This window comes from Myodes glareolus, chromosome 24 (genome assembly GCF_982192425.1).
Source record: "Myodes glareolus chromosome 24, mMyoGla1.1, whole genome shotgun sequence".
Lineage (NCBI taxonomy): Eukaryota > Metazoa > Chordata > Mammalia > Rodentia > Cricetidae > Myodes > Myodes glareolus.
Window position 1 is genome coordinate 6,890,024 of NC_142049.1, and position 13,245 is coordinate 6,903,268.

At 46.3% G+C, this 13,245-nt stretch overlaps 1 protein-coding gene across 3 annotated transcripts in view; it reads left to right on the plus strand.

The window, feature by feature from the left end:
• The window catches only part of Me3 (malic enzyme 3), a 178,697-nt gene that overhangs the window by 128,289 nt on the left and 37,163 nt on the right, over positions 1 to 13,245 (plus strand). For all 3 annotated transcript variants that reach the window (XM_087901562.1, XM_085682983.2, XM_048435135.3), the window contains exon 7: positions 5,422 to 5,525. In XM_087901562.1, the coding sequence (XP_087757688.1) occupies positions 5,422 to 5,525 (104 nt within the window). The remainder of the gene's footprint in view (positions 1 to 5,421; positions 5,526 to 13,245) is intronic.

Genomic DNA, 13,245 nt, shown 5'->3' on the forward strand with positions numbered 1-13,245 from the left:
AATTGAATGAGTGTCAGCACACCCTTCTAAGCTTCCTGTTGAAAGGAAACATCTGCTTCTACATTCCCGAAACTGAGTCACTTTTACCCGCCAACACCAAGGACATTTGGAAAAACAAACGCATGGAGCAGGGATTCCATAGAGGAGGGATGTCCCAGGGTTCGGTTCCAAAGGCTTCGGGGCGAGGAGTCGTGGCTGCGTGTGGAGGAAACCAAGTACAAGATGGTCATATTGTCCAAGGAAGAAGGGACTAGAGGCAGTATCTCATACCAAACCCTTCGCTCCATGTAAGAAAAGAGGCCCAGAGCATAAATGTCTTCCCTAAGGATTCGTTCTGAAATCCTACGCACATGGTACTTTACAGTGAGATTCTTTGGAGCAGCCCGCAGTGCTCAGGTTGCCCTCCTGAGCCCCGAGAGTCTAATATTTCCTGAACTCCTGAACCTGTGTTCACCTCCTGGGACAATGCCATGTGGCCCTCTGAAACCCGCTATGTGGCTGATGAGGATGCTGACATCTGTGGGCAGACTCAGGGGAAAACTGGCCGCAGACCCAGACTTCGAAGACTTAGTGAGAAGGAACGGAGTCAGTTTCTATGCTGGGGTCGGCAGTTTCTTCTGTTCTGCAAGTTTGTTGTCCCTGAGACTAGAATACTCAACTTCATGGTGCGATACTACCAGAGAGCCCACTCTCCGCATGCACGTGTGAGGATGCTACACCAGAATCTTTGCAGCCTTCTCCTGGGCTTAACTTAATTTTCCATGAAACAAGCAATAGAAATAACTACAATTTGAGGGGAGGGTGCTATGACCACAAAGTGGATACCAGGCCATAACCTCCTGGCTACACAGATTTGGGGGAGGGTGCTATGGCCATGGGGTAGACCCCATGCCATGACCTGGACACACCAATGTTCTTCGTGACCTCTTAGCCTGCCTGTTGCTACTCAAGGTAAATATTTTTTTAACCAGAGGGTTAGATACAACATTCCGTGATATGTCCAGGGAAGAGGAGGAAAAACTATTTGTTTTCCATGACATTTTGTCTCCAAGGAAAACCTTAGCAAGGCAGAGCTAGGCAAACAACCCAGAGGGTGTACTCAGCCCAATTCCCACAGCAAAGGAAGAAGCTCCAGTTTGCCTTCTTTGGGTAAATTTATTTCACCTATAATTCTCATCACTATTTATTTAGTTCCAAAGGGAACTTAGTAACCATCTAACAGAGAAAAAATTTAGCCATCAAATTAATGCTTAGGTACCAGGGTACCTTGTACACACCAGAGCTTGGGAATGAATAAGTTCAGTCCCTATCCTGTTCTAAAACAATGGTTTCTTCCCTTCCACTCCCACCAGTGGGTTTTGTGACCCAAGACAGTTCACTTCACCTTTATAAGTCTCAGGAATCCATTGGGAAGAAGCTGAAGGAGGTGATTTCCAAGATCTACGTTTTTAGGCTGGCATCTCTCTTAGCCCAACAGTCCTGCTCCGGAAGCTGGTATCCGGTTCCTAGATTTGCTGGTGCTGATGCTGTGTGACCTCTGAGGAGATGTCAGTGAGAAAGGAACAGACTTTTCTTCAAGAAATCACATGGTGTGACAGGAATCACTATTAATCTTTTTCGACACAGAAGAAGAAACAAAACAAGATTATATTTCTTTGCCCAAAGTCTCTGAGCTTAACTGATAGGGTGTGAATTCAAGCTCAGATCTGTCCAATTCCGAAGCCCAGAAACCCAGACCTTCTAGACCTTGCCAGCTACTGCTCAACTCTTCCGGCAGGGACAGACAGAGAGTGAGGACAAGAAGCTGGGGCTTAGCTCCTTGGTCCCCACAACATCAAATGATGGGGAAGAGAGGATGCTACCCTGAGAGCCAGTCTGAGCCACTTCTTCCTGGCTCTGGGCAGTTTGTTTAAACCACTGACCTCCAATGTCCTGATCTGTACAACAGGAATGGGACAGTCAGGCACCAGATCCAACGAGGGAATTTCTTCTCGCAAGCTCTCTGCAAGCGTAAAGCGCGTTTGTCTTTAGTGTCATCTCTATTCCTAAGTTTCTCCCATTTTTGTAGTTAGCTTTGAAGTACTTCAAGTATTATAAAAATCAAACACAAAGATGTCTTTGAAAGGTTTCGGGTGCCAGCACTCATTGCCCTCATTGTTGCCGTATGGATCCTAGAAGAGGCAGCAGAAGGGAGGGAGGAAGGATTTATCTTTGTTTGAAAGGGTACTTGCCCATCACGACCAAAGGCGTGAGACAGGGGCATATTACATTGCATCAGGCTGCAGTATGACTCAGCGGATTAAACATCATGTCAATCTTACCAATGAGCAGAAGAGCCACCAAAGCCACAGGCTAGGAGCAGGGACTCTGGTTTCAAATACCAATTATTACTCTTACCAACAAAAGGCCTTGGGGCAGGTGACTTCACCTCTCTGTATCTTGTTACTTCGTTCATAACATAGGGGAATAATAAAAAGTAAAACCCATATCGCAAGTCCTCCTGGAAATACGTACGTGACGGCTTCGTAAGGGGAGGGAGAGAGAGGTGGTGGGAGCTGGAAGGACCTTCAGACTATACAGTACTGACAAGACTCTCATAGAAAGAGGAAGCAAAGATGGAATGTAAGAACTCTGCCTACAGGACAGCCCAGAAGAGTCTCTGGTGAGCAAAGACTGTATCAAATGACCTCATTTAGGAAGGATGCTCTGCCCTAACCGTCCCTGCCCCTGTTCTCATCATTAAGCCTTCTGGAGAGAATATGGATGGGAGATGGCCCTGAAACCGCCCTCCTGCAACAGATTCCGGTTTTAGAGTTCTGTCTTCTTCCCGTGGCTGCTGTGACCACACAGTTAAGGCCTCAGCATAGGGCACAGCAGAAGCTGTCAGAGCCTGAATGCCTGCTGCCCTTTATACCAGGCGCTGGAATTCACGAAGCTCTCTCATAATCTTCCACTGGTCACCACGAGCACTCAGTGTGGCTACACTTTATCCTCATCTGACCCGTGAGAAGGAAGATCGGAGAAGCCATAAACGCTCCCTCCAAGGACAGCAGCCTGTCCCGGTGGAGGCAAAACCTGAGTCACGTTGCCTTCATCTTCACATCTTGCAACATCAGCTCAGATGGGCCGGCAGCGATGAATTTGTCAATGAGCTCTTATTCCGGGAACTTCCAAGAGGCTGCAGCAGAGGGTTAGTTCCTGTTTCCCAAGCATACCAGCCACCTTCCCCGCACTCTGCCTCCAACCTCGAACCTTCTTTTGTGCCCGTCTGCCTGGAGACCCAGCTAATCTGTTAGGATCTGACCATCTTTTCAGGCCTGACCATTTCCCCCACAATGCAGTTCCCACTCACCATTCAAGCACAGCTGCTTTCCCACTCTATGTGTTCATACGCTACACTGTCTCCCAAAGCAGGGCCATCCTTCTCTGTGGCAGTTAGTTTCCTCGTCCACACCCTCAGGACACCGTGAGCACCCTCGCAGAATCAGTTGTTCTCCTTTATTGTCACACTGCTCTAGGCTGCAAGCAGGGGTGTCGATTTCAATAAATATGTGATGTTTATATGGCATGCGTTGCACATATTTTGATAGTCTTGTTTATTTTTGAACTCTTATTTTGAATTATTCTAGATTAGCATGCACTTCTCAGAAAAAAATACAGTGTGTTCTGTATTAATCACTTTTTGTTGCTCTGATAAAATACCATGACCAAAAGCAACTTGTTCCAGAAGGCTAGAGTTCGTAATGTCGGGATGGCATGACACAGCCTGGCAGCAGGAGCAGGAGGCTGGCTGCTCACATTCTATCTGCACACAGGAAGCATAGGGAGAGGAAGAGGAACAAGGATATAAAACCTCAAATCCCAGCCCCAAGGATGTGCTTCCTTCTCCTGCAAGGGTTCACCTCCTAAAGGAGCCACAGCCTCACCCCCAAAGTCACCACCAACTGGGGACTAAGTGTTCAGATACGTGAGTCTATATGGGATAGTCCTCATTCAAACCACCACGAGTCCCTATACCAACGAGCCAGTTTTCTTCAATGGTAGCATGTTATATACCACCAGGAAATTGACCATGACACAATCCATGGATCTTATTCACAATTCACTAGTTTTTGCATACATTCATGTGTGTGTGTGTGTGTGTGTGTGTGTGTGTGTATACATATGTGTTTATTTGCTATCAATCCTGTGACTTATGTAGATTTCTGTACCACTAAGGCTGTCAAGCTATGGAACAGTTTTATCATAGGGATATCTCATGCTATCCATTTATAACCATACCCATGTTCCCCTTCCTCTTCCTAATATCTGATGACTGGTCCCTATCTCTATAGCTTTATTAGTTCAAGAATGGTATGTAGATGGGATCAGGTGGTATTTAATCTTTGGGGGTTGGCTTTCTTTCATATCATATAGCTTGAGATTTGTCTAGATTTGCCCATTAAGAACATTATACATTTTTTCAAGTGTTTTTCCTCGTATATGATGAAGTTTCTATGGTTATTGAAATATATGATGAAGCTTCTATGATTATTGAAATAAATGAATTAACAAATAAATGTGTTATGCATGAATTAGTCTACTGATCCATAGGGGTATGGATGAAATAGGAAGCCAAATAGGAGAAGCTGGTCAGGCCATGTGTAAACAAAAGGAAGACCCAATATGCATGTGGCTACTGTGACAGAAAGTTTTGTTGCAAGAGGCAATGGAGAGTTACCTGCCAAGGCTAAGGAACGAGGTGAGCATCGTTCTTAGATGAATATCTAGTTGTATCATTATAACTTAGTATCCCCAAGACCTAGCAGAGTGTGAGGTACATGACAGGTAAGATTTTACTGAATTAATTAATGTTTTATAAGTTATATTGAGGGAAAGAGGATGAGACCCCACTCCCCAATCCAGATGCTACCTTAAGTCAACCTCAGAAGTTCTCAACCAAGAACATTCTGCCTTTAAGAATACCTTTAGCAATATGGAAAGACATTTTTATGGTCACAACTGCGGATGTTGCTGGATTCTGGTGGGCATAGGTTGGAGATGCTGCTAAATATCTTATAATATGCAGGTCAGCTTTCAGATTAAAGAATTACTCAAGCCAAGCTGTCAGGATAGACACTTTTGAGAAACCCTGTAATAAACCCAGAGCCTATAGCCAGGGCTTGAAAGACTGTGTCTGATGGAGGCATTACTCGTTCCTAAAGTGGGGGTTGCATGGGAATCCAGCCTGAGCCAGGTTGTAGCCTCCAGACCATTCCAGAGATTTCCCCTCGGCGGAGGTAGGGAAACCCAGGCAGATTCCTTCCTTCTCTCCTCCTACCTCCTGTCCTTCCCACTAACCCTGGACATTCGCTGTACAGAAAACGAGGATAAACCAGGAAGAGTGGAGCGGGTTCAGTAAGTGGGTGCTCTCTGTTCCAGGAGCTTCTCAGAGACCCTCTGTACATCGGCCTGAAACACCGGCGTGTTGGTGGGAAGGCGTACGATGACCTCCTGGATGAGTTCATGCAGGCCGTGACGGATAAGTAAGTGGGCCGTGCTGTCCCTTTGGGAGAGAGCTCTTAAGTCGTGCCATGGCCAAAGTCAAGCCTAGCTTTGGGAGAGTGGAATTCACAAAAGAGGCTGTGGCTCTATCCTTTGGGGAGGGTGGTCTGAAACTTTCAGCTTGACACATGCACCTGAAAGTCTGGAAGCCATGTGGGATGGGGCTGTCTCCAGGATAACTGCAAGAAGGCACTGGGATGTGGAGATTGCTAGATTCTGTTGTTCCGGGAGGGAAACCCTCTGGGTCTGAACCACTCGGGGTAGTTTGTATGAATACAGACTCTGCTCTTCTGGTGAAAAGACGTTAGCCTCCTAATAAAATGGCTTTGGAAAGCAGCTCGCCATATTCATCTTCACGCACGCATGCATGTGCACGTGCATGCACACACACACACACACACACACACACACACACGGTTAGGTCAGGTTAGGAGAATGTTAATAGACCAGTACAGCAGACTCCCCAAATCCAAGTCTTCTAGATTTGTGGGAGCTCTTGTCTACTCTGGAGAGCATAATGCTGGCAGCTCCACCCTCCTCCCCTGCTTATTCTGCCAGCCACCATGGCCGCCCACACCCACTGGCATGCTACCAGAGTTCTAGTAATGCCCTCCACAAGCTGGGCAAGCCAGAGCTTCGGTGATTCAGGGAACCTATGGACTCTTTGTTCTCCCTGGAAAATAGATAAAGTCGTATTGTGGTTCATGGGAAGGGTGCTGCAGAAAAGAGAAAATTAATAATGGGGCACAGAAAATTAATAATGGGGAGCAGAAATTTGAGTAAGCTAGAGAGCCGGGGACCAAATGCATACCTGGAGAAGTTCAGGCTTTGATACACACACTGCGTCATGGGAAGAGAGTCGACGCAGAGGGAGTTAGGTGCTAAGAGAGGTGCTGAGACAGATGAATCAGACTCAGTCTTTTTCCAGGCAAGAAGGGAATTGAAAGTGTACTTGGGGGGGATTGCCACAATGGTGTGCCAAAGGTCTAGGCTGAGGAAGAAGGGAAATGAGGACCTGGAGCAGCAGGAATCAGGGGAGGGATGAGGAAAGCTGTAGGACTGGCAGACTGCAAGTCCTGGTCAGAACTGAGAACCAGCGCCCTGGGTAGCAGGCAGGACAAACTGGATGAAGGGGCGCGATGCTCTGAAGGTTACATGTTGACAGTCAAGACCACAGGGAAATGCACTGCTGGGATGTGGTCACCAAAGAAGCTCATTCACAAACTGGTGCATTAACAGAAGCACAGCAGCATCTGGAACAAAGGGGGGGGGTGCGTCCCACTTCATCCTTCCCCTTTCAGACGGCCTCAATGCCACCTCCAAGTCCAGACCAACCGTACCTTTAAAGAACAATAGCCCTGACAGTGGAGGGAAAGAAATGCTTGCTTTGGCAGTGAGAAGGCTCGGAGGCCACTCTGGATCAAGGAGTAGGGTGCCTTCTGGACATCTGCAAGCTATTCTTCCAGAAGAGAATTGGACTTGTTTCTGTATGTCCAAAGGAGAGCCGAAGGCTGCAGGGCCAACAACGGCCATTTGGGGCCCAGAGTAAGCACCACAGTACACTGAAATCTGATTATGTGTCCTCTGTCATGGAAGGAGCGCCAGGATACGTTGTTTGGCATTTAGGTGGTGACACTATGAATGGATTCAAGCAGCACAGCCTCCTGAATGTATCTTCTTCCCACTCCATTACTCTGGTCTGGCCATGGAGCTGGCAGGATAGGTACTATCTTGCTCACTTTAATGGAAGAAGAAGGGAAGCCCTGAGATGACAAGGTCACTGTCGTGGCTCACAAAGTCCTTGGTTCACAAGGTACCCACGATGTACCATGCAGGACTGTGAGGTGAACTCAGTGTGCCAACTCCACCCACACGCTCTTTCTTATAAGGCTTTGTGACCTGAGCAAAGGGAATGGCATTGTTTTAGAGAGCCAATTTTTTGCTTGCTGTTTCCGGGATCCGTCGCCTGCTTATGAGTCAGTAGTCAATCCACAGTTCCCCAAAGAGAAGGCTTGCTACTCATGGGAGAAGGTTAAATAAATTAAGATGTAAGAGGGTTTTCAAATCATCATCAAAATCAATCCACAGCTCCACAGACACACAGGCAGTCCGGGGTAAACCCTTAGGGAAGGGTGTGTATCAGTCAGCAGGAATGTGTCCTTCTGCAGAGAGGTGATGGATGGGTTGACAGCTCATTGTTTTGATTTTCTAACAACCTAGAACAGATGTTTCTGTCGACACTGTAGGTGGAAAATGAGCTGGTCTCCCCAGGTACTCTTGGGAATGGACTAGCCCCGAGATGGAATGCCTGGCCTGAGGCTGAGTCAGAAGCCCTGAAGCCAAACACACTATATTTTAAGAAAGAACCTTGGGAAATCGTGACTCCTGCCTTCAATGCCCTCATTGCTGCCCAAACATCCTGCCAATAAAAAGCTTCCTCTTTTTACCTTCCCTGCTAACTGCTGCATCCGTAGGTTCTAGGTGGTAAAAAAGAGAAGTATTGACAAGATTTCACTCTGGCTCAATTCCTATCCTGAAGGTGGTTCCTGAGGAAGACACGCCAAAGCAGAGGAACATCCGGTTAAGTCTGTGAGCCGCAGGGACTGGGATGCAGCTCAGTTAGTAAAGTGCTTTGCCTAGCACGCTCAGTGGTCCTGGGTTCAATCCCTAGAGCCATGTCCACTGGGCACGGCAGCACACAGATGCAACCCCAGGTTTTAGGAGGTGGACGAAGCTCCAGGTTAGCCCCGGTAACAAATTCTAGGCCAGCACGGGTTACACGAAACCCTGTCTCAAAAAATAAATAAATAAATAAATAAGCAAATAAATAAATCTGTGAGCCACACGAGAAAGCTGAGTGTGGTTGTCAAACCAGAGGCAGATTGACCTTCCAAGCCCTTGTCATTCTGTCTTTGCTTCTCTCCTCTCCTGTGTAGTAGGGCCTGAAGCATCGTGTCTGGGTACCATGTCCTGGTGGGACAAGTTCTCCTTTATGGTTTTTGTTTATATTTCTTATTTAAGTTACTAACAGGGAATGCTCTAGTTTGCGATTGCACCTGGAAACCGAGATCTGCCCGCTTTAACAGATTTCTGATATTGCCAGCAGCTTCGGCCTTCAGGCAGGCCATGAAAGAGGTCACCTCCTTTCCTATTAGCTGCACAAATTCTCAGTCTTGTTTATTTTGAGGGGTGGAGGCTCAAAATAGGGTTTTTCTGTATAGTCCTGGCTGTCCTGAAACTGCTCTGTAGACCAGGCTAGCCTCAGCCTCACAGAGATCTGCCTACCTCTGCCTCTGGGTACTAGGTTAAAGATGTGCCACCATGCCCAGCCCTACTCCCACAAACTTTAAATCTAAGGACTTTTAAGCTGCTTGGGTTAGAGTAATAAGAAAAACACCTGATTGTAAAGACCTTTACTGTATGAAGGAAATCATCTTCATTTTTAGCTTCATGGCTATCTTCTCTCTCTCTCTCTCTCTCTCTCTCTCTCTCTCTCTCTCTCTCTCTCTCTCACACACACACACACACACACACACACACACACAAGGTTCACAGCATAGTGGAAATCACTATTCACAATTAACGATCCTTGCAGATAAGTTATGTTTATAGACAGCTTTGGATGTCTCAGCCCTGAAGCCAGCCACTGCCCAGGCTCACCTCTAACGCTACCTCTCAACCTTGATGTGCACCCTGCTCTTCCGGAGCCTCGTTCTGTGCTCCGTCATACGTTCCCAGGACTCTCTCCATCTAGTGGTTCCTCCTCACTCCAGCTCCCCTCTGTGGTTCATCCTGCTTGTTTCTGACCTTACGTTTGGTGGGTAACCTAAAGCTTTTCATCCAATACCTGGAAAGCACAGCCTACTCTCTCCACAATATCCTGATCAGACTGAGAGAGAGAGCAAAGATGGCTGCCAGGTTAGTTAGAAAGTCTTAGGGAATCACAAATTTTGAGTAGTCTCAAAAAAACACCAAATGAAAAACAAAACAAACAACAAAAAGTAATCCTACCACCTGTAAGGTCCACACATCCTCAATTCTCTCAAGCTAAAGTTACTGAGTGGAAGATCTTATGACTTGTGCCTTTCTATCTCTTCCCAACAAACAGTGAGCTAAGTTTGTAGCTAGGTGTCTTTCATTGGAGGGCAGAGGAAGAGAGTGGAAAAGCAGCTTCCCTGGGGAAGGCAGTGAAGAGCGAGCTTTATGGAAAAGTGGTTTTTCCTCCAGGTGGCTTCAGTCTTGTCATCCCCAGCAAAGCCAGTGGAGCAGCATTGCTCATCTGCTTGAGCTCCAGAATCAGTGATTTCTAGAGTCAACCAGAGCACTTTGGAGGGCTGGGTAGTTTGGTAGCAGAGTTCATCATAGCAGTCATGAGGGTCTGACTTTGAGTCTCCAACTCTGCCAAACATGGTCATAGCAATTCTGAAATTTAGTAGAGCTGAAGAGTTAATTCACATTTTTTTTTCTTGCTTACATTACTGGCTCTTGATTGTTGCAAGCTGAGGTAACTTAGTTGGGTGGCTCACTTGGTGGTCTTACTACTGATCACTAAATATGGCTGCGCTCGGCTGCTCTAGAAATGTTGAGCTTCGCTTTTCCTCGCGGTCTCAGGGGCTCAGTCTCCCTCCATGGTTGCCTCGTGTGGCTTCCTCTCCTAACAACAGAGCTGAAATTTTAATACAGTCAGTCTAGGATTCCCAAGAACACCACGTAGAAGTTGCCAGGCTTTCTTAAGAATGGTACCTGGGGGCTGGAGAGACGCTTTGGTGACTAAGAGCACTGGATGCTCTTCCAGGGGTCTGGAATTTGATTCTCACCATGCATACGGTGGCTCACAACTGTTTGCAAATCCAGTTTCTCCAGAGGATCTGACACACTTTTCTGAACTTTGTGGGTACCAGGAATGCATGTAGTGCACAGACTTACGTGCAAGCAAAACAACCATATGCATAAAATGTTATTTTTTCTCAAAAATAATGATACTTGGCGACAGAAAGAATGTAAAAGCTAGCAGAGAGGATAGAAAGAGAGCCCTGAAAGGTGATTTTCTATAAACAACATGGCTATCCCACTCATGAACTCACCGCAGCTACGGTGACCTACACAAGACCTACACAGGATCCAGAGAGCCAATTCCATCACAAATGAGGAAGGGGCTCCCCAGGCCCCACCCCTTACTGAGGAGCTATTGGCAGCTGAGAGCTGCTGGGGAAGAAGAATCATCCAGGGTTTGTGTTTGTTTTTAAGCCTGTAGCCACTGGTAGGTTTCCCATGCTCTAATGGATGACCGCAGCCCTGGGACCATACATATGGGCAACACTGATTGGAATTAGTGGATTATTAGACAAAAGAAGACAGCGTGAAGTTAGGAGGGAGACACCTTGGGTAAATATGGGGTAAGTTAGAGGGTTGGGTGTATATTACCATATTTCGTGGGACCCGTGGACAAAACTCAAGAAAATGTAATATAAAAAGAATAACATCTGAAACTTGTACAATATAGCTGCCACCACCTTATTTATACTAATTAAGTCAAATCACAGGTACACCCTGAGTTCTGAAGCAGGAGGTAATATAAAGGTTTAAATACAAGGCACGGTTCACTGGAAGTCACCCGTGAAAAGACTACCGTTACCCATCGTCCTGAGACAGACAAGAGCATAGAAGATGCTCTAGAAATGGTAGAAAAGCAGAGGAAATAATGGCATCACTACATATATCTCCACAGACATGTACTGTGTGATACAGAAAGGCATCCATACCTAGCATTTGCTATATTCCAGCTACTAAGCCAGGCTAGTAAGTAATTTGCAACTGTATAAAGACCTCTGCTCTCAGAAGGACATGGGAACACATGCCTGTGAGCCCAGCAGGCACGAAGATGAGGCAAAAGGATCATGAATTTAAGACCAGCCCGGGCTTCTTAATGAGACCCTGTAGCAAAACATCCTGATCCTGTTCTCCAAATTGCTGCATTCAGGACATTTCATCTGTGTCTGCTGGTGTTTGGATAACCTGACCTTCCATGCTTTCTTTGGCTCAGTGTCGATGTAAGTCAGTAGTTCAGAAAGAGTGGGTCCTCTGGTGGAAATATAAAAAGTTGTGAGCTCCCAGCCCATAAATGTTAAAGTTAGGGGGCTGCTTGCAGCCCCTGAGGCCGAAGGAGGGAACAAGAGAGTGTGACTCTCCACCACTTCCTGAACTGTGCCTGAGTGCTCTGTGAACTTTAGGATTCGGCTGGGATATTGTTGGTAGGTACAGTGAGGAAGGTTAAGTAGAAGGTCTCATTTCTTGTTCAACCTCATCTGTTCAGGATTCTGTGTTCAACAGGGAAGAGTGTTGTGGTGGCGTTGTCTTCCCTGAGCAGGTGACAAGGTGTGTAGCACATATGAAATGTATCTGTGAGGACTCTGGGGCCCAGCCTTCTAAGTTCATGAGCATTTACTCCAGCTGGTCCTGCAGCTTCTCTCACTCAATAGCGAGTCAGAGGCTGATGCAGCCTCCATCTATTCTCCATGTGTTCAGAATATTTCCAGAGGTAAGCCAAGTTTATTCCCCTCTCCTTTCTCTCCATAAAATGGAAACTGATTCCTCTAGTGTACAAAAACCTGCTGGATTATGTTCCCTTGGATATATCCAACCCCTCCTTCCCCAACTCCCTATCCACTGCAGAACAGAGCAGAGGATTAAATCAAGTAGGTATATAAATGCCAAACTAACCCCCATGCCCCCAAACACATCTAACTTTTCTTCTGAATCACCAAGGGTGTTTATAAAGAATTCAGAGTCTCTGGGTTGAAACATGAACATCTGTGTTTGTAAGCTCTGGTATAAAGTGGTCTAGTTTCACCACTGTTGATGTGATAAAATATCCTGGCCAAAAGCAAGATAGAGGATAGGGGGGAAAAAGGAGTTTATTTGGCTTACAGTCCATCATTCAGAGGAAGTCAAGGAAGGAACTCAAGCAACCAGACATAGCACATCCACAGTCAAGAGCAGATAAAGACTAAACTCGTGGGCCCTTGCTCCATTACTGCCCAGCCAGCCGTGTCCACTCTTATACAACCCAAGCCCCCCTGAATAGGGAATAGTCCCACCGACAGTGGGCTGGGTCACAGTGAAGACAATTGCACACAGACACCCACAGACATGCCCACAGGCCAATGCGATCTAAACAATCCCACAGCTAAGACTCTCTTCTCAGGCAGTTCTAGGTTCTGGTAAGTCAGCAGTTGAAACCAATCAGTACATGAGCAAAGAATTATCTGGATGCATATTCACCAAATTGTTAATAGCAATTGCCATGACAGAATGAGATTGCCCGGGAATCTGGCTCACCAAATTACTCATTTTCTCATGCTTATTTATTTATGTACAGATGCTTCTTTTGTAATTTAAAAAAAACTGTAATTAGGAGTGTCCTAGTGTTTCTGTTGCTGTAAGAGGCAGCATGACCACAGTAACTCTCATAAAGGAACATTTAATGGGGTGGTGTAGACAGAACTTCTGTCCTGCCCAATCCTGTAGCTATTCAGTCTCAAATAAACACATAGGGGCTTACATTAGTATTAAACTGTTTGGCCTATTGATCAGGCTTATTACTAACTAGCTCTTAAATTAACTCATAATTCTTATCTATGTCTAGCCACGTGGCTTGGTACCTTTTCTAGTGAGGCATTCTCGTCTTCCTTCCTCTGCACC